This window comes from Sander lucioperca, chromosome 20, assembly GCF_008315115.2.
Source record: "Sander lucioperca isolate FBNREF2018 chromosome 20, SLUC_FBN_1.2, whole genome shotgun sequence".
Lineage (NCBI taxonomy): Eukaryota > Metazoa > Chordata > Actinopteri > Perciformes > Percidae > Sander > Sander lucioperca.
In genome coordinates, this window is record NC_050192.1 from 4,301,770 (window position 1) to 4,323,640 (window position 21,871).

A 21,871-nucleotide genomic window follows, 5' to 3' on the forward strand; every position below is an offset into this window, starting at 1 on the left:
TATATCCTCGGCCCTGTTGTCAAGAGGGCTATAACAATTTTAACAATATGGCATCTGAAACGGTGAATTGTCTCTCAATAAACACACAAATTGCATGCTGTGTGACATTTTACATGCGCCCGCGTGCTGCAGTCATTATGCCCACGGCCTATTATGGAGAGGCTGTCAGTTAAAATGGAAGTAGGTAATTGTTTGAATTGACTTGGCTTTCTACTCTTGTGCGTTCAGGGCGGTTCAACTCCATGCCAGCGCATAATGACTGGATAAGACAGAGAGGGAATCAAGCGTAATTTGCTCCCATTATCTCTGATTAGAATCTGTTGCACTGCTGCGATCGCGGCAAAAAGCACTGAGACGATTTTTCTTCTTTAATTATAACATTGATTATCTAAAGTAAAGCTTTTAAGTAAGCCCTGTGCACAGAGCCAGGATTGTTTACAGAGAAGAGGAGCTGGCAGAATATGCAAATATCGGCTTTCATACATGCATTTTCATATTTGTTTGTGTTTTTTAAATGCTAGATATTTGCATGGAGACTTCAGCCAGCTTTGGTGCAGCCTGGGAGAAGGGGGAAGAAGGGGGGAGGTTAGCTCTGCGATAGTGTAGCGGTATGGGGAAAGAGGGGGATGTTTTGAGGTCTCCTCCCTCAAGGTTAATTATGCACTTATTGTTATGTGAAAGTCAGGCTTTCACCTCTATGTGTCTGCTGCCTGTGGGATGGAAATAAAGAAAAATAGATAATTATTTATATAAAGAAGCACTACAGTATAATGAAACTGCAAGCTGGTGGAGGGAAAAGGGGGGGGAGAGAGAGAAAGAGGGTGAAGAAGGTTGAAGTTTGCAAGTTTCAGCTTCTGCTTCCACTGTTCGGCTGAGCTCTAAATGACTTCATGACTAATCTCGGCAGGATCTGTAAAAATAGTTTATCTATTTCTGCACACCCCATATCAACACCGTGTGTGTGTGTGTGTGTGTGTGTGTGTGTGTGTGTGTGTGTGTGTGTGTAAAATAGTCTCACAGGAACACACTATTATTAAACAGGCGTACAGAGAGCAACGAGACATTCACTGTTAACCTTAGTGTAACAGGAAAATGCTGATTTATTTGCCGGCAAATTCCACAGTTGTTGATTTGATTCAGGCAGGACCTCTGGAGTCCAGAGCCACGAGAGGATTTATTGATTTGGTCTTCTTAGTCAATTATGTACAGTATTTAAAATCCTGAGCAGCCTCGGTAGAGCTAACTGTCAGTTATATTTACTCAAATCTTTGATTTAAAAAGGGATTATAATAACTTTATTAAGAATGTTTAAAGCCCTAAACAAACTAGAAAAGGCTTTTTTTTCTTAAGAAATACACTTTTAAGTTAGTGGGTGATTTTTTTTCTTGTCTTAAAAACCACAACTTCTCACTGCGGTCATAACATCACTCGCACTAGCTTTTCCAGTAAACACTCGTGGGAACAAAAAACACAGAGAGAAAAAAATAACAGATATAGATAATAAAGATAATAACGGAAGCTTGTTGCATTCACCAAAGCGGAAATAAAAACTGGAGAATTTATCTCGTAATTACAGTATGAAATTTGGTAACAGGTTTAACAATTCATCCTGTGACCTGAATAGGAATTCCACCTATATTATACTTTATTTCGTGCATTAGTTTGACAGCTCTGAAATCTATAATTAGGAGAGCTTTTCTTATAATTATGAGATGATAATAAAGCAGTAACTAATTACTAGAGAAATAAGGCCTCCAAAGTTGTTTTCTTTGGTGAACGTATGCTCTTCTGTAGATAACGTGGGCGTGATTTGTCGGAATCGGACAGTTCCAGAAACGGTGACGTGCACTTTGTTTGAAGCATACTTAAAAATAAGCCCTTTGAAAGTAAAAGTGCTGAAAGCAACTGTAATCAGTTGAAGTGAAATCCCTGAAAGTAGCTGCGATATCATCTGAACTTTAGCACTGAAAACTTAAAAAAAAAAAATAAAAATAAAAAAATAAGTGAGCACACCAAAGAGTTAACTGTACATGCTGATGACAGAAAAACTATAAAAGTAGGAGATGTGCAGCAGGAGCAAAAAAAAATCTCAGTTGAGACCTACTTAAATCCTTTTTGTTATGATTTAACTAACTGGTTTCTAGTATTATAAACAGTTAAAATGGATTCTTCTGTCTTTTGACGATACCCACTTAAGCTATTGCATATAAAACCCTGAAGTTTATGTTTTGTTTTTTCAGCTGTTTACTGGACACTAGAAATGCAAAAAAATGCCAAAGATATTGCACTAGCAACACAGTATACATGCTTAAAGACTCATTTTCTCCCTTGGCTCTTTACCCTGGAAAAACAGAGCAAAAAGAAATCTAACAAAAACACTTCACTGAGGCAAACAACCTAAACCCAGAACCTATTTTCATTATGAGCATGTTTCAGTTTATGGACTACATTTCATTTTCACTTCAGCTTGATGCTAATTACTGCTGCAGGGAATGTCAGTTCGCCCAACGTGTTGCAGTCATTCTGTAACTGTGACTCATGTGGCAACGTTTCAGTGACTCCAACAAGTGTCTGAGTTTGCAGAGACATTTTTTTGGGGTGTTTAAGTGACTAACCGGAAAAACACGCAGGACTCTGAAGGCCGCTCAGCATCTTCCTTGGAATGTAAGCTTGAGGGTTGAGGGATAAACAGGAGGCTGATTTCAGAGGAGTCAAATGAAAAGATACTGCACTATTGGAAACAGGAAGCAGGCAAAAACCACACGTCTCCATGCAAATGTGCTGGAAGTGGGCTTTTTTTGCACGACGACTCTGGAGACAGAACACTGGTCCACCTGGCATGTTCGTTTGCATTTATGTGGTTTTATATTGGTCACAATGTAGAGACACAAAATCTGTTTAAACAGTCACATTGTGGGGATTCATGTTGTAAGTGGAGACGAAAAGCCTTTATCATCATGGCTTCATGATCAAAAACAGGACCAACATGTTTTGACTGCACACCAGGCCTCCTCAGGGACAACAACACTATATATTAGTATACTGTAGGTCAACAGTTTGTTAGTATAACACTCAGGTTAAGGGTTAGGGTCGGGGTTAGAGAGGTATTTGGGGTGAAGTCATGTCAAAAGTCTCAAGTCCTTATGACATAAGTCAGCTTCAATGCAGAGGTCTAATAATGAAATAGTCAAACTGAGCCTGAGACTGAGTCTGTTTTCTATTTTTCCACAATTTAACACATACAAACTTGGGACTGGATGTTTTAGCTTTTTTCTGTGTCTGACAGTTTTTGACAGAGAAAAACAAATCGATAAAAAAACTGACTATGACCCAAAAAAGATTTTTTTCAAAAGAGCAGATTTATTTAAACTACAGAGTACACACCCACATTAAACCCACACAGGTGTTCTCACTTATCTAGATTAGACCTCTTTTCAGGACACAGACTGGCCTATAGACTCAGTTAATATTGTTATCCCCGGCAAACATTGCTATTATTTTCTGCTCTATAGTTATATGTTTTGTCTGCCTCCATGTGTTAAGTGTCCTTGGGTTGCTAAAAAAAATATGCAAATTATTATAGTTATACTGTGCTGGATTGATCTCTCTCTCTCTCTCTCTCTCTCTCTCTCAAAGGAATACTTCACCCTCAAAATGATCATTTGAAAATTGATAACTCGCCCCGTGTTACCTTAAATTCTTGAAGGTGAATGTGTCCAAGTGCAAGAAAAAAAAATCTTCAAGAATTCAAGGTATTGAACTGTAATTTTAAGCGTGGAGTATATCTTTAAGGTGATACAACTTACACTCAGTTGCTAGTTTATTAGGTACACCCTGCTAAAACTACAACAGTCCTGCAATTAACCCTCCCTTCATGAAGGTTATAATGTTTTTTTGTTTCAAAGAGGAGTTGATTCAACTGATTATTTTTGGAGAGAGGGTATTATTTTTGGAGTTGAGTGACATCACGTAATTCCCCTCATGCTCTCCCTGAACTACAAACTGAAATGAGGTCTAATAAATCGTAATACCACAATGTTTTTTTTTTTGAGGGGAAAGCCCTATCTTGAATTAATTTAAGTTCATCTATCGTCTATCCGGTACACGTAATGTGTTCTTGGTATTTCCATCAATATTTATATTATTTATTCAATGTTTCATTGCTTTCTTTCCTTCATTTGTGCCACAGATCTGTTCCTTAAAGTCACCCTGAATCTTGACATTTTTAATTCTGATTTGTTTCTGCTTTCAGTGTAGTCTTAAAGCTGAAACACATCTAATTTGTGGCAGTGTGACCACAGCCTCAACTGTCATTTTGAATTCATGCAGCATTTACTGCTCCCAGAGGAAGTTACAGGTCACCCGGTAACCTTTGATACCTGAAATTCTGGATGGAAACCTGTTTCTGTTCCCGCCACTGATCTCACATCTCTGCATGGGAAATAGTCACTTCTGCTCTTCAAAAAGCCATAAGGCAAAAAAGTTTTGGCTTTGTTTGCCTCATTTCTATTTTATTCTCAAATTTGCAGCTGTTGTTCTGCATATTAACATTTAAATGGCACTGCTCAGACAACATTAGTTGGTTTTTTTTTTTATGTGTTTACTTCTGCAGAAACCTGCCAGATGCAAAAATATCTCATCTCAGCCATAAATCAGAATTGAGCATTAAGGTTTGCAGTGTGAATACATGAATTTTTTTTCTCACTTTGTTTGCATAAAAATGATCAAATTCAGAGACATGCATTGTCAAAATACTCCACATCTACAGTTTTAATTTAAACAAATAACTATCTGCCTTTAAAAAAAATATTAGTAGAATTGCTGTGTGTTTGGGTTCTCCAGTATATGCATGCACTTACTCATGCATGCATGCTGTTCTCTGGTGACTACACTTAACAATTCAACGTAGTGCCTTGCAGTTAATAATTCACCATGACACAGCACAACAGCACAATAATGTGCTCACTTTCCACTCACTTTGATTGTGTTTCTCAGTCTTGGTTCTGTGTTTTTTTTGTCTCTTTGCAGCCATCAAGGAGAAATACAGCGACTGGACAGAGTTTCTGGTTCAGGACCTGACCGGCGCCAGGACAGCACCAGCCAACCTGCTGGAGGGGGTGAGTGTGTTCCTATTGAGAAAATCTCTGAGGGGAAGAGGGGAATCAATATTAATATTTTCTACATAACAAATTGTATTGTCTAATGCTGTGGTTCTCACTACACATGCTTGCTGACAGAAAGGAAAATACAGAACTTAATATAGTTGCTGAATAGGATGCTACAGAGGAGGGAGAATACATTTAACCAGCCTGATTTTCAATGAATGCACATTTTCTTTAGCTCTTACTGAAGGACCTTAGCCTGGGAAAACCCTGACGAACTTCCGGCAAATTTGAGATTTGCTCTGCAAGTCAGTCTGGCCAAGAGCCCATTCCCATTTCCAATTCTTCCAAATCAAGGCACCAATCACAACCGTTGAGGCAGGCTTTACACAATGACGATAGCGCAGCGACAGCGAGCATCTTTTTGTTTACATTCAACATGACGGCCACCGAAGCGCAGCAAGCCGTTGATGCCGCTGTCGCTGCTACGTCACCCGGATCATTGGTCTGATTGGTTGAAGGACTATCCAATTGCGCCCAGAGGCGTTTGAGCGGCGTCCGTTGGTGACGCCCCTTTGGAAATGTGCTGTGAATGAAGCTTGCCCAGACCCACTCTCAGTTACAACTGAGAAGGGTCTGGTGTCAATCGGGCTAGCAGGACCTTGATAGTAAATAGAGCAAGGATTAGTTCTCTGTAATATGAAACACAGTTGACCGTTAAGCTAACCAGTCCCAATCGAAGCCACTTTCTGAACGAAACATTTTGGCCTTTTTGTGCCTTTCTTAGAAAAAGGGGGCAGCAGAAAGAAGACAGGAAATGAAGAGAGAGAAAGAGGGACAGAGAGAGAGAGTATAGATATAAATAAATTAGGGCTGTCAAACGATTCAATTTTCTTAATCGTGATTAATCGTTGAATTTTTATAGTTAATCGCGATTACTCACGTTTTATCACATGATTAAAATTCTATTATTTTGCATTTCAGAACTGTTTTTAAGTACATATTAATAATCAAAAGCAATTCTTATCAGTGTATCTTGATTGGGAATCAAATGAATGCAAAGAAAATGACTTTATGAACTTGATTTTAAGATTTGTATTTGTTTATGATATATTTAATCTAGTCACACATTTGAATCTAGAGTCAATATTAGGGTTGGGTATTGTTTGGTTTGGATACCGGTGCTAAAGCGGTACTTTTAAAACGGTACCGGTGCCTTAACGGTTCCTGAACCGATACTTTAAGAAAGTAAAAAAAAAGAAGGGTACTAAACAGTTGGCAACATTAAAGAACGGCTTGTTTATTGCTAAGGCCATATCGTCAAAATTAAATGTTTAATAATAATGTAATCACTATAACAATAACTTATGTCACTAGTAAATAGCTGTTGAATGACAAAAACAACCACCAGATGGGAAAAGGGCATTTAACAACAACTTTGAATGCACCACGAAGCTGTAAATTACCAGTTTCATTGAACGCACCGTCTGTGTTTTTCCGACAACGGCAGCTGCAGATTGTTACATCCCGGTGTCAGAATCCTCTATAGTGAAATACAGACACACTTTACACTGTTTAGCGTTAGCTGTCAGCATTGTAACTGTGTTTAATCCAGCTACTAGCTAGCGGTAGGCTAACGTTAGCTGCTGTCGAGTGTAGTGTTAACTAGCAAGCGGTAGGCTAACGTTAGCTGCTGTCGAGTGTAGTGTTAACTAGAGTCACGTGCAGCATTGTTTCTGTTTCCTGTAACGTCTGTTTCAGAGCATCAGAGAGAAGTGCAGACATATCAGTGGCACCGGAATGAGGCACCGAAATCCGCGTTGCTATTCCTGCAGCAGCAGGATGTGTTACGAGGAAGTACGGCAAAACAGTAGCCTGTTAGGCACGACGCAAAGCAGAGTGAAGTGAAAATAAATTAATAAATGGCGGCATGCGATTAATACGATTAAAAAAAATGTACGCGTTATGCTCGACCCTTAATTGCATTGCGATTAACGCGTTAATGCTGACAGCCCTAAAATAAATAAATAAATAAATAGAGGAGGGATTTACACAAAGGATATCACACATAACTAACCGTTAACTGGTCTCGATCAAAGCCCATTTCTGACAGAAACACTTTGGCCATTCTGTGCCTTTTATTTTGGGTCTTTTGTTGCATGACAGGGAATTACATGCAAAAAAGGACCCTGGCCGGAGTTGACCCAGGGACATTGGGGTTCATATTGGTTGCTTTAAACCCTCACCGGGGTGCCCCTTTCTGGCGGAGAGTTAGATGAGAAGATTGATAACACTCTAATGTCTGGACAGTAAATGTCTAGCTGGAGCCAGCAGGCCGCTGCTGGCTGTAGTCTGATATATAACAGACAGATATGAGAGTGGTATCAACCTACTCATCTAACCCTCGGCAAGAAAGCGAATAAGTGTATTTCTCAGAATGTCAAATGATAGCTTTAAACTGAAAAAAAACTAAAAGGACACCACACAAAAAGAAAGCTTTTAAAAAGGTGCAAAAACAAATCTTTAACACTTTCTCTAAGCAAGAATATTTTGGAGCCTTAGTTGACTTCTAAGTTTTCTGTCTCAATTATCGCTCAAAAAACATGAATGGCAGTGTCTATTTTTCAGCTAATGGAGTTCAGGTGGGCAGGCTAACAAACTAACCTACCTGGATCCCTATACGGTCAGATAACATGGTCAGGTTCAACTAACGGCTAGGCTAATTTCTTTTTTTATTGAGGCTATATAACATCGACTTCCTCTTTTGTTACTTATTTAACTACTCATTCTGTAAGAGTAACAGTTCTGTAGGAGGTTTGACTCATCCAATAAACCAATGAGATGATCTTTTGAGATTTTTGAACAACTCTCTCTGTGTCTCTCTCTCTTAGCCTCTGAGAGGTAAGAACACCATGGATCTGATCTTCGAGGGCTCAGTCCTGGAGCTTCAGGACATCTCGTGCCCGTTGCTTTACTGGCCTGTCAGAGTCATCCAGAACGTCGGAGGTAGACTCCGTCTGCGCTATGCCGGCCTCTCTGAAGACCACCAGGCTCAGGACACCTGGCTGTTCTACCTGGACGTCAGGCTCCGCCCGCTCGGCTGGGCTCTGGAAAACCGGCTCACCTTAGAACCGCCTACAGGTGATAATCTAATCTGCTCGCACCTTTTCATTTACCGCCAGCCCAAAACTGCTGTGGGGACAAGGACTTTAAGTTTCTAAAAACATAATTACAGTGTCTACAAGAAACTGAATGATACTTAATGCAGCCTGTTCTCATGAACCATACGTTCAAAAAGTTAAGGAAAGATAAGCACTTTAATTCGTATGATTTCCAAGTTGTTTTTTTTTGCTGGGCGCACCACATTGACTGCTGCTGTTTAAGAATGCGTCTGGCTGCGTAAGGAGGTGGTCGGGTGATGGGTGGGCGTTAAAACACAGGCCAGAGAGGGGAGTTCGCTTGGGGAAAACAAAAGACTTTCACCCATTTTTGCTTGAAAGAAATTACTTAAAAGATCAAACGATTAGCAAAATTGTTGGCGATTAATCTGTGAATTCAAAATTCATGCCTTTAAAAACATAATAAAAATAAAATTTTCCCTTTAGATTTTTATGCTCTTTCAACAATTGCAAACATGCCAGGTTTGGGATTTTGGGGAAATTGTGTACAAAATTATGCACAAAACAGGATGCAATGGTGCATGGTACAAGCTGCTGTGAATTGTTACAGATTATATATTTAATAATGTAAAACAATGCAAAGTTTAGAGTGAATTTATGAAATTTAAAGTCATAGCAAAGTTAGTTGTCATTAAAATCCAAGACAATATAATCATTTTTGATTTGTGACAATTGATGACGGTTTATAGAAGCAGCATGAGTATTAAAAGGAACTGCCTTAATTAATTTTAAAGGTGCCCTGCCACACAAAACCATTTTTACTTGTATTTTTTGAAATATGTTAGGTCCATATGTATTTGTGTCATGAATGTGAAAATGAACGGCTACCTCCTCTGTCAGCTCTAGCCACTGAAAAGAAATAAGCGGAGAAATCAGGCCAATTACAAAAGCTGGTCAGTCTGAAGTGGTGTTGCCTGAGCTCATTACTATTCATGAGCTCACCCAGTTGCGCTGGGTAAAGGACGCAGATAGCCAGGCTAGCCAATCAGAGTCAAGCAGCTTAGCTCGTTGAATATTAATGAGAACTGGCACAAATTGAGCTGAGTCTTCCTGCAGGCTTTCTATACCACGCTAGAATGGCTTGAAACAAGGTATCCAAGGCATTTATTCCACAAAGAAATGTTACAGAGTCCATGGTAGAACATTAGACATTAGCACAAAGTAATGAAATACGTGTGGCAAGGCACCTTTAATTAAGTTGCAATGTAAGGGCCAATCTACCCCCCCACCCACATCACCTTTCCCCTCCTCAGGACTGAGGTCTCTAAAGAACGCCCCCGACTGGCAGGAGGCTCTGGAGGACGCTCGACTCGACGGACAGAAGAACCCTCTGCCGCTCGAGGTTTTCAAGGTGAGGGTGTGGTGTGTGTGTGTGTGTGTGTGTGTGTGTGTGTGTGTGTGTTTCAGACATGAAAAATTCCAAGGAAATTATTTAGAAAAGATTTAGTTGTAAAACAAAGTGTTATAGAATAATGAGAGAATTTATTTAAGCTGTATGAGGATAAGGTATTATATAAGTAGATGCATTTATTTGGTTGCGCATCACAATTAAAATCCTGCTATCTATTTGTATGCTTATGCAATCTTATTTATACACGACAATTCTGCCATCATTTGCATTAGCAGGGAGATTCACTGCATCACACCAAACACTCCTGAACTAGAAGTAACAGAAAAAGCTTGCTAATGGCAATAACTGGACTAAAATAAATGATAAAATGTTTTGACCAAAACATGGTCCAATCAACAAACAGGCTGGAATAAATTTAACTTATTCACATTCACTGATAAGGACCTGAGACTTGGTAGATAATACAGCGTGATGAAGCTACAACAACATCCACAACTGATAGCTCACACAGTGCTTCATCAAACATGACAAGCTGTCACAGATTTCAAAGGCAATATTTGTTTTTCCGTCATACAGGAAGTGAAGTTTACATTTCCAGTTTAGAATGGATAAAAGAAGAAGAACTGGGTAGTTATCATAAGAAGTGGCCACATGGCTGAAATGCGAATCACACAGTTAATCAGTAAAAAAGCAATAATTCACATTTATTTTTGGCCTAATGATCGCCACCATCCTGAGATGATGGAGATAACATTTTGCCTCGTTCATTACTGTACAGGCCCACCCAGCAGGGTTTGCATGACCTACATTGTCTTGCATGTGTATGCATTAACAAAAGTGGAGCACATTTGTCTAAAAGTCTTGACTTTACTGTGTCAGGACCATGTAGACCTGCCCGAGCACTCCTTCAAGATGGGGATGAAGCTGGAGATGGTTTCTCCGTGGGAGCAGCTACAGATCTGCCCCGTTTCTGTCACCAAGGTGAGTCACACTGAAAACAATGTCTTAACTATATATATATATATATATATATATCAAACAAATTTCTCCCTCGAGTATTCCTCAACTGCCTTTATTAATATGGCATTGAATCTTTAACATGTTTCTATCAAGAAGGTAGCCTTGTTCCTTAGGTTTCCAGACTGGAAGTTCTTGGGTATTTTATCTCATAATCAAATAAAAATAATAAAAATAAGACTTAAATATGTAGACTTATATGTGTTGCTTTATAATACAAGTAGACTCACTGCATGACATCCAAGTCCTCTGTTTTGGGGAATAAATCTGTAAATAGTCACTATTTTGTGCCAGTATTCAATAGGTTTAAAGATACAAAAGGAACTGTAAGTTTTGAAGTTTCCTCCCAGCTCAATACTGATGTTTCGAAAGATTGTGACACTGACGTATTTCGGGCTAATAATGGGTTCTACATCAAAATAAGGAAGTGTACATGTGCCAATCTTCTGAGAAATGCTATAAAAAACTATCACAAAGAAATATTTAAAATGAAGGTTTTGAAACTGCACAACTTTAAATTTCCTATTTGAATTTTCCAAGAAGGAAACTTAAGGCCCTGACACACCAACCCGATTATCGGCCGTCGGACAGTCTGGCGAAGTCAGTGACTTGAGTCTGTTCGGGGTGTTCGGTGCCGTCGTCAGTCAGAAGAGCCGTCGGCCTTCCTTTGGGCTGATTTGACATGTTGAATCGGAAGGCGGCAGTTGGACTCAATGACCAATCTGATTGGTGGAGCGCTAACCCGGAAATGATGAGCGGGATGAGCGTGACGAACGCCTCTCAAAATCGGACAAAAAATCTTTTCAACTGACCTTTGTCGATCTGAAATGAAGACAGATTCAGCAACTATATATATATATATATATATATATATATATATATATATATACACACATACATTTATGCATATATATGAGCCATCCAGCAATTTTTGTTTTGCACTTCCACAGATAAAAAGAAAGAGGTCAAATCAATGCGGCAGAGGCTGACACATCGAAAAACACTAAATTCCCAAATATTTTATACTTATACTGTGGAAGTCAATTAAAATGTTAAAAGTTCCTCTTCTCCTTTTTTCTCCTTCAGGTCTACAATGAGATCTACTTCCAGGTAACACTGGACGATCTCTCCGTTGACGCTATGCCGCGGTTTGTGCCGCGTCATGCCAACTCGCCCGGCATCCTGCCCGTCCAGTGGTGTCTAAAGAACGGCGTGGGTCTGGAGCGGCCCCGGGGCTACGAGGGCCAGGACTTTGACTGGGCCGACTATCTGAAGCAGGGCGGGACAGAGGCGGCCCCCGACGCCTGCTTCCCTGATGTAAGGCTGGGGTCCTTTTTACACTGAGATACTGATAGACACTTTTCACAATTTTTTGACATTTTATAGACCAAACAACTAATTGGTTAATCGAGAAAACCGATTAATGGACAATGAAAATAATCGTTAGCCCTACCATATACTAGAAAAAACTCTTAACATAGAAGTGAGGGCGATGTTAATCCATGAGTACACCCAGAAGCAATTCAGTAAGTAAGTAAGTAAGCATGGGGAAGCAGCTCTTTATTGGAGGTGGGAACGTTAAATGTAAATTGACTGTATTTATATAGCGCTTTTCTAGTCTTAACGACTACTCAAAGCGCTTTTACATAGTACAGGAACCATTCACACACATTCATACACTGTGGCCGAGGGTGCCATACAAGCTGCCACCTGCTCAACAGATAACCATTCACACTCATTTACACTCCACTGGCGCAGCATCAGGAGCAATTCAGGTTTCAGTGTCTTGCCCAAGGACACTTCGACATAGGACCAGGGATCGAACCCCCAACCTTCCGATTGGTAGTTGACCGCTCTACACCTGAGCCACAACCACCACCACCACCAAAAAACAGACATGAGTTTGCCAAACCAACCAGTTAATCCTCATCCTTGAAATGTTTTTCTCTTGTTAAACCAAAGAATAAACAGAAAACACTAAAGAATAAATCTCATCTTTGTGAGATCGGCCACGTTTGTTTTCGAGTAAGGTAAATGTAAAAAAGTACCAGTCGGTGTTCTCTGCCCTCCGGCGTCAGCATGCAGTAATGAGCCCATTCTGGTTTGGTACTTCAAAATGAGACGAAGAAGAATGCGCACTTCCAAACCTACTTCAACTAGCCACACAATGCTGAGCTTTCTGCTTTATCTAAAGTCTATTCTAACACCATGTTTTGGTGTCACAAGAGTAAAGGCCTCAGGGATGAGGACTAACTGGTTGAGTTGACAACTTTCCCACCTCTGATACAGAGCAGAACATACTGGTTTCCAAAGCTCCAGATACAAAGACGGTGTCTAAAATTTAAGACCAAATTCACACATGTGACTGCTACTAAAGCTAATTATATCTACAAACAAACCAATCCGATAACACGCAAATACATTGTTTTTGCTGTATTTTTAAAAGATGGGATTTTGCGACGTTAACAGGTGTCTGCTTGCATTTTCTTTCTATTTAAATCATATTTAATTCCCTTTAATATGTTGCATTGACTTCCTCTACCTTGGTAAAAGGTTGGTGAACCATGTGAACACCAGAAACAATGATGGGGGGAAATCCCAGCACTTTATCACTCTATCTCTGACAAAGTCTAATATGTTGTTTTTTAAACATCGGTTAGAATATTATCAATAAACCAAAAAGAGCTGAAATTCGCCAGGATATTCATCGCATTACCTTAAACAGATAGCAACCAAAGATGTTACTTGACCCTTTAGGTACACTGTAACATGCAATAAACCTGCAAAATCGCTGTTATTGCACCTCGTAGGAGGCGAAAATCAGGGTTGAATCAGTTTTCATATCCTGTAGTCTGAGTCCAGGTTTAGGTTGTCTGAGGTTAGATCATTGTCCTACATGTAAAATAAACCCAACCTCTCTGTGGTTCCTGTGTGTGTGTGTGTGTGTGTGTGTGTGTGTGTGTGTGTGTGTGTGTGTTTCAGACATGGCAGAACAGAGGCTTTGCCAAGGACATGTGGCTGGAGGCGGTGAACCCTCACCGGCCAGCGGAGGTGTGTGTGGCTCAGATCACACAGGCCAGAGGACGCCTGCTGTGGCTCCGACTGGAAGGTACATATGTGTGTGCGTGTGTGTGTGTGTGTGTAGGAAGGATTAAGTCTAGGAGGATTAAGTGTCACAGGGCTCCTGCTGTGTCTCAGAAGAAAACTGTGTTTGTGTGTGACAGCTCCTTCACCCCTCCTCTCTCTCTTTGCGGTCTACCCGTCTCCAGGTGTGGCGAAGCCTCTGTCAGAGTGTATCGTGGACGTCGAGTCCATGGACATCTTCCCTGTCGGCTGGTGCGAAGCCAACGCTTATCCTCTGACCCCTCCACTCAAACCTGTCTGTATGTACACACACAGAAACACACACAACATGTACACATAGTTACTTGGGAGTGACAGCTTAATGCAGACTCTCTCTTTTTCTGCAGGCCAGAAACAGAAGAAGATAGCAGTGGTCCAGCCAGAGAAACAGTAAGACATTTATCGATCATAACTTATCACAGGTGGAGTTTGACTGATGCGAAGCTCATGCTGACATATCTTGGGAGTTGAAATCTGGTTCTGTTTCAAGATTGCATCGGTTTCATTAGCCTCAGCCAGACAATATACAGACGGATAAAATAAAAAAAAAAAGTGGAGAAACATAATTGCATATGCTTTAAAAATTATGAAAAACATGCGTTATAGCCTTTGCAGTCATCTGAACTCAACGCAATTGAACATTTACACATTTAAATTACTAATTTGCTTCACTAAATACAGTACATTTCGGAGGAAAGGATTATGTTTGGATAGTTGGGCATACAAATATGAAGAAGTAACACATCATGCTTAAAGACTTTTTTTTAAAGATATTTTTATGGGCATTTCCGCCTTTAATGATAGGACAGCTCAGACATGAAAGGGGAGGAGTAAACCTCTACATATGTGTGCCTGCTCTACCAACTGAGCTAACCGGCCACAACATTTTTAACTATTAAACAAAATGCATGATCTTTTCCCAACTTTACTCAAGAGTTTTAACTCCCTAATTAAACCATAACAATGTTAATTATGCAATATTGGCCAGGAGCAGTTATTGTAGAGAAAACAAATGGATGGTGGTGAACATTTTGCAGATATATTTAATGTTGGCAGCACATTTACTAAAGCATGTAAGTTATAAATGAACGTAAATTCTAAGGTTTGACCGGTTACCAAAGTTACCATATAAAGGAATGTCTATTACCTTTATGACCTCACATTTATTGATGAGTGCACAAAACTAGTTGATTTTACTGTACTGTGAATGTGAGTTTTTCAAACTCTTAATATAAAAAATAATAATATTTACATGTTGTGCCAAAAACCGGAATAGCTTTATCTCATTGGGCCTCAAAAATGTATTCAAATGAGACAACATGATAGAGGTTTAGAGGTCAAAACGTATAAACTTATAGACCAAACAATTATTCCATTAACGGAGAAAATAATCAGCAGATTAATCAACAATGACAATAATCATTAGTTGCGGTAAGAACAGAACAATGAAGTGAAACAAAATAGCAATAAGTGATTATCAGGCTTTCTTGCAACTGGACAACTCAGAACTCTTGTGAATGTTAAATTGGTCGTAAGTAGAGATGTCCTGATCCTGATCACAAGTATCAGATCGGAGCCGCTATGGGCATTTTTTTACTTGATCGGGGATCGGCATTTACCCCGATTACCTTACTCCGATCATTTACATCAGCTTGTAGTGATCGCCGCCTTTAATCACACACGCCCTGCGCCACAGACACACCGCCAGACCGCCTAGATGCCAGCACTTTTAAACCTAGATGGCGCGCGGCCACTCATCAGTGTCCGTCCAGAGTGTCTCGTAGCTTGCAGGCCCTTGGCAACAAGTAAAAAAAAAAGTCTGTCTTTCTAAGCCATCCGTTTTTTACAGAAGCGGATTACTTCAATTCTCCACACGTCTTCCGTCATTCCTCCAGGAAACCACGCTTACAGGCTGTTTTTCCCTGGAGCCGACACCGGAGTTAAACACGAGAAGAAAATCAAAGATTGACTATTAAGCACAAGAGGCCTCACTTAGTTGTTTTTTTTTTTGTTTGGGGGTTTGCTGGGATCCTAAAGAGAACTGTTTTGGTGTTAAGAGAAAAAGACTCATTTGCTGCACTAAGTTAAATGTATTAAGCTTAAGACATATTTGAATTACTTTGTTTACCTAGTAATTTTTGTAAACAAAAAAACTGTGTGCATCTCTATTATTTGAGCAATACAAGTATCGGACTCGGGACTGTGGCAGATATTGTGTCGGCAGATATTCAATATTTAAAAAATTGGATCAGGGGCCAAAAAAAGCTGATCAGGACATCTGTAGTCGTAAGCATTGTTGGCATTTCCCTCTCCTTGTTTGTTCAAGTTCAAGTTTTATTAGTCGTATGTAGGTTAACAAGTGTCAACGGTACGATGAAATGTATTTGAAGAGGGAACGAGCAGCAATAAAAGTATGAGCATGTAAAAGTTAAAATGACAATAAGATAAGATGTAAGATAAGATGACAAATTCAATATAGCACTATATACATGTATGAAAATGAGGATTGTGTGTAAAAGTAAGTGACAAGTTTATCCGACAGTATTGCACAAATGTAATGAGAAAAAGGAACGACATGGGATATCAGAGAATGGAGTGAGATAGATAAAATAAAAATATAGCACCATGTACAGACATGAAAAAGAGGATTTTATGTCCATTCAATTCATTCAATATTCATTCAAACTGCTGCTCAATGTGTAAGATGTCTCCCTCAGCCAATACACACTGTAATCTAACCACAGCCATTGTGTGTTTCACTTAAGCGTGGTGGAAAAATGGTTTCATTCACAGCCTTTTGTTTTCCATCTTTCTACCTGTGAGCCAGAAAAACTAAAAGTAAAGGTTTCTACAGAAACCCCTCAAGGCTTTTCTCCCTTTCTTTCACTCCAAAGACATTAATTGAAACAGTGGCTTTTTAGAGCAGAAATTGCTTGCCTGGGGTGCTGATTGATTTTGTTGACAAATGACATGTTACACTGTCGGCTGGCAAACGCAGCCCCGGGAGTACGAAGGGTAGGGTGGGGGGTTGGAGAGCAAGAGAAATATAACGGCTTCAGCAGCACTTTGTCAGCTCTCTCATCTAACCAATAATTCCATTTCTCACCTTCAGGGGAATCCTTTCATCAATACTTCCTCCTCGTCACTTCGTCCCCCCTGCTGCCTTCTAACCTACCTGCGTCTAAACTGTAGTATTTGTTGTGAAGATTGATCGGCTCAATCATTGCTCTGTTGTTTCCTGTCTGATTAGATCACTTGGATAATGTTATTGATTAGTTTGACTGTATTGATTGCCTTCCTCCTGCAGGTTGGCTCCGTCCCAGCCGTTAGAGACGGCTCCTGTCAACCTCTGCCAGCCCGTCGCCATGGATCCAGGTAATCAACAGCCACGTTACACGTGATTTATCTCTAGCAATTAATGCTAACGAGCTCCTGTGATGAGAGTTAAGGGGAAACCCCGCTTTTTAGATACTCAGTATTTTGTTTGTGTTTCTTTATAAGTCCTTTTCAGACATGAAACACAGCTTGTGATGGCTTTATGTCTTTATTTACATGACAGAACATTTACAACATTTGCAATGCTCGAACGGTATTTGGCAAATGGTACGCAAAAAGGGGAGCTGAGTTGGAAAGTAAAGTATGTTTCTCGGTTCTCTTACAAGCTGCATCAATGCCTGATTTTAAATGTATTTTGCCATTGAAGGCTTAATTAACAACTATTGTGAGCCCGAGAGGGGCCCGCTCCTCTCACTCAACTCAGTGACAGCAAATTCCTCTCATTAATTTCATTATTTATTAGGTAGTGTGTTCTACTGCCTCCCTATTTTCTAATGTTGGACAGTGCACAAGTATTGAATGAAAACAGGTTAAGTCATTTAATTCCTATTTGCTCACATGCCGTATTTAAAACACTGGATATTAATTTATTCACTCATTTCCTCTTTAGTGAAGTTTTTTTCTCTCTCACATAAAACAATATACTACAAAAATGATTCTTTCCCTGCGTGCTTATCGAATGGTGCTGCAAAGGAAATCCTCCTTTATCACTAATGCATTAGAGAACATTTTTTCTGCTATCAGATTTTACTGTAGCTGCACTCTACTACTGTATGTCTGTTTTGGCCAGTTTTCAGCTGGAACCAAAAAATACACCCACAGACAAAAACAAAGAGCCAGAAATGCTGCATCCTTTCTTTTAAGGTCTTTTAAAGAAAATGTCAGTTTCTTTTACAACTGTAGTTTTATTTTTGTAGTTTTATCCATTTTCTGTTATCCATGTTAACACACAGTTTAAAACTAAGTGCACGTGGCAGTCCACCACACAAGCAATCACACAGGTTTTAAACCATTTATTTAGTAAGTAAAAATGAATGTTTAGGTTGACATTTTCACCTGTTAACATCTGACTTTTAGTGGTACAGTTTAAAAGGAGAAAGAAGAAATAAATCACAATAATAAGTACCTAAAATAACTGGGTTAAAGGAACAATTGGATTAAAGTCAAAATTTGGAAAACAAGGCCCAAGTAAAAAATACTTAATCCAAGCAAAGTTAGGTGTATTTTGGGGTGCATTTCAGCAGACCAATCTGAAAGATACAGTGTTATGTTTGGGGTGGATCTGTACGTAAACAACATGTATGTTCAAGCACAAAGAGAGCAGTGTGCTACGCGTTGTTTCCAGGAGACCCTTGCCCCCTTTTTCAAAGTTCCCTGTGTAAAAACACCCACTCACCTATGCATATTCATCCCCTCACCTAATTACTATTCATCCCTAGCGGTGCTGTTCCAGGTGCCGGCGGTAGTCGGGGGGGGCTGCAGGAAGGGCAGAGTGCAGATTTGTTATGTCGACCCTCATTTATCTCTGAAGGGTGGGTGGGGGGGGTCACATGAACAGGATGTACTCTTGGTCTCTGAATTCACCTCTGTGGTGAAATGCTTAGAGTCACATACTAGTGAAGTACAAGAATATAAGAAAAACTGTTAGACATGCAGCTTCTTATGCAGCAAAATAGCATTAAAAGAACAAAGCATGGACTGGGGGCGCTGAAACCCTATTTTCTTAATCAGCTTCTTGATCTTAGCAATGGCTTCCCACATGAACACCAAAGTAACAACAGTTATGGATATTTTACACGACAGATTTGTATATTTGTTGTTTTTCTCTGTGCTCTTCTTACTGGTTTGGAGTGGGCGGGGTTCAGTTGGGTTCTTTAAAAAAAAAAATCTGGATTTAGCAACATTTGAATCAGAATCTGATGACAGCTGTGAGATTGTTGGGTCACAGTCAATAAAAGCTGATCAAAACACACCCGCACAGTCCACGTTAAGCAGATTAGCAGATATTTTTTTGCGTTAAACTCTAGAAATAATACCTCAAAATGTTTTTTTTGTGATTGCTACGTATTTAGTAATGAATAGTTCATGATCCGCAAGTTTGAGCTAAACGGCTCCTGCAGCCAGGAGTACTTTGCATTCAGAGATACGGCAGAGCACGAAAACTTTAGCAGTCTGAAGGCAGCACGTCTTTTTTGCAAAGTGCGAAGCAGTATAGTTTTATCCAGACGTTTCCTCAAAGTGCATACGGCATTTTGCTGGTATAGTTTTGCTTGGTATATTGTCCAGATAATTACCAAGGTATGAGCAAATGCCAACTCTGCCGTTGCTACATTTTAAATTGCATAGCAATGTTTCTCTCAAAGAAATATTCACTAGTCCAGAAGATATGGCCCTGCTTGTGTTTTTGTAGCGATGCATTTTGATTTGCTTAAAAAAAAGAAAAAAAAAACCCTACCCAATGAAGGATTCGTCGAATACTCGGGTCCAGCCTTAGTTTGAAAATGCCCCTAAGACATTTGCATGAAAACAAGTTAATAAAAGTGAGAGAAAGAAGAAACCGATCCAACTGACAATGACAATAATGAATGTGCAATCAAACTGCATCCCAACATTGCAGCTGAGTCGGAGTCCATTGTAGTCCAGCCTTTACTTCCGTGCATCACTTTGTAACACGTTATAATGCTCGCCTAGCTGCTAGCATGGCACTCCCTCAAGCTCTGCAACTGACAAGCTAGCAGTGCTAGCTTACCTAGCTACTGCGCATGTGCGACTCCCAACAGAGATGGTACAGAAGTGCGATATCTCACTCTGTAGCTAAAACAGGAGCTGCAGCAATGTGCAGTACAACAATAATATGGTGTTTTTTGAAAATTAAACCGTGTAAACCTATTCTGGTACAACCTCTAAATACAATTATGAACCTGAAAATGAGCAGAATATGAACACTTTAAATTTATTCTTAGATCTCAGACAATACAAACCATGGTTCATTTGTATGTGTGCTTATATTAAGATGACTCAGTGTAGTGATGATTAATTCCATAGAGGAGTTCAATGACGAGCAGTGGAAAAATGTATTGTATTATTACTTACTTGTTTAATATTTCTTTGTGTCTAAAGAGATGATTATTGACCTAAGCCAAGTTTACATGTATCATATTAAGTTCCATGTTAGTTAACATTTCTGTTTATGGTCCTTTATCCCAGGCTCAGTCAATGGCAGATACTGCTGCTCCAAGATTTTTGTCAACCACCGCTGTTTCTCAGGACCCTACCTCAACAAGGGACGCATCGCAGAGCTGCCGCAGGCCGTCGGGCCCGGAAAATGCACGCTGGTCCTCAAAGAGGTGGGCTGATGTTAGAAGCAGTGGGGAGGGGGGGGACGAAGAGGAACAGGTTTAATCAAAGAGTTACACACTTTCAAAGGGAGAGGAGGGCTGATGGAGATTGGGAGGGGGGAGGAGGTGAAAGACGGAGGGTGAGACAGCGGTGTCTTGTTAACCACCTGCAGTTTACCAGCAGTGCCTTCATTTTAATGTGAGGAGCTGTCAGTCAAGTGTGTTTACACATGCACACCACCACTACCGCTCAGCAGAACAGCCTCTTAATTTCTCCAGAGACTGAACGTGCACATGCACGTTCTGTATGTGTGTGCACATGAACAAATGCCCACGATTTATAAAGACGAGTGTGATCTGTGTTTGTCCTCCTTCATGTTTGTGCAGCTACTCTGATTCTTCTTGAGAATTGTTCAGTTGAACCAGGAGTTTATAATTTTTTTAATCTGCGCTCTGCTTTTTGGCTCCAGCTGCTGAGCATGCTGATCAATGCCGCCTACAAGCCTGGACGAGTCCTGAAGGAGCTGCAGGATCTGGAGGATACGAGCTGGGACAGCCAAGAGGAGACCCTCAAAGCCAAGTGAGGAAACCAAAATACACCAAAGGGCAAAAAAACGTTTAGCAAAAAAGAAATGAACAGACTTTCCCTGTTTGATTTGGTCATTTTGAAGGGCAATGAAGTCATACAATTACACGCCTTTTTGGCTTTCATGCTTAATGTATTATAAGTCATAATAAATCAGACTATGACCACATTTTCCCCAAAAATCAGTAGCAGGCCCCTCAGAAGAGCCTGGTGGTTTTCCTCTCACTGTCCCTACGATTCCATTTTGGCTACCTTCATTGAATTTTCTGATGTTATTTTCTGTGTGAGGTCTGCATTTTATTCCACTGCTGGCTCCATGGAGCCAAATTATTTCACAGCTCCAGGCTGCATGCTCTGTGTTTTCTAATCGAAAAACTGCCCCATTATTTCTGGCTAAAACGAGAAAGATGTGGCCAGTCGTAGGTTCTGGTGAGTCACCTGTGTTATGCTGCAGAGCACAGGAGTTACTTTTCATTTTTGGGGGGCATTTGCTGCCCAGAGAGCCAAGTCATCCGAGGGGACTTGTTAGCAGCTCTGATCACAGTGACTTAATTATCACAGGAGAAATGTTATATTATCGCCAACTTAATATCTGAGGGTTTTGACATTTCAAGATGTTACTTTAGATTGTGGGAACTTGTGATGGACATTTTTTCCCCCCAAATGTATTGACATTTTACACACTAAATGGTTAATCAGTTTATCAAAAAGAAAAAAAGACAGATTAATAAATAATAAACAATTATCATTAGCTACAGCCCTAACATGTTTTACATGTATTGCTAATTGGTGGTACAAAATGCTGGATCATACAGCCAGCAACAAGCTTTGACGCATAG

At 40.0% G+C, this 21,871-nt stretch overlaps 1 protein-coding gene across 6 annotated transcripts in view; it reads left to right on the forward strand.

The window, feature by feature from the left end:
• Positions 1-21,871, forward strand: part of sfmbt2 (Scm like with four mbt domains 2) — a 58,287-nt gene that overhangs the window by 28,231 nt on the left and 8,185 nt on the right. For all 6 annotated transcript variants that reach the window (XM_031300342.2, XM_035996136.1, XM_031300347.2 and 3 more), the window contains 11 exons: positions 5,029-5,117; positions 7,994-8,243; positions 9,535-9,632; positions 10,512-10,613; positions 11,736-11,966; positions 13,632-13,758; positions 13,919-14,032; positions 14,120-14,162; positions 17,080-17,147; positions 20,316-20,455; positions 20,917-21,026. In XM_031300342.2, the coding sequence (XP_031156202.1) occupies positions 5,029-5,117; positions 7,994-8,243; positions 9,535-9,632; positions 10,512-10,613; positions 11,736-11,966; positions 13,632-13,758; positions 13,919-14,032; positions 14,120-14,162; positions 17,080-17,147; positions 20,316-20,455; positions 20,917-21,026 (1,372 nt within the window). The remainder of the gene's footprint in view (positions 1-5,028; positions 5,118-7,993; positions 8,244-9,534; positions 9,633-10,511; positions 10,614-11,735; positions 11,967-13,631; positions 13,759-13,918; positions 14,033-14,119; positions 14,163-17,079; positions 17,148-20,315; positions 20,456-20,916; positions 21,027-21,871) is intronic.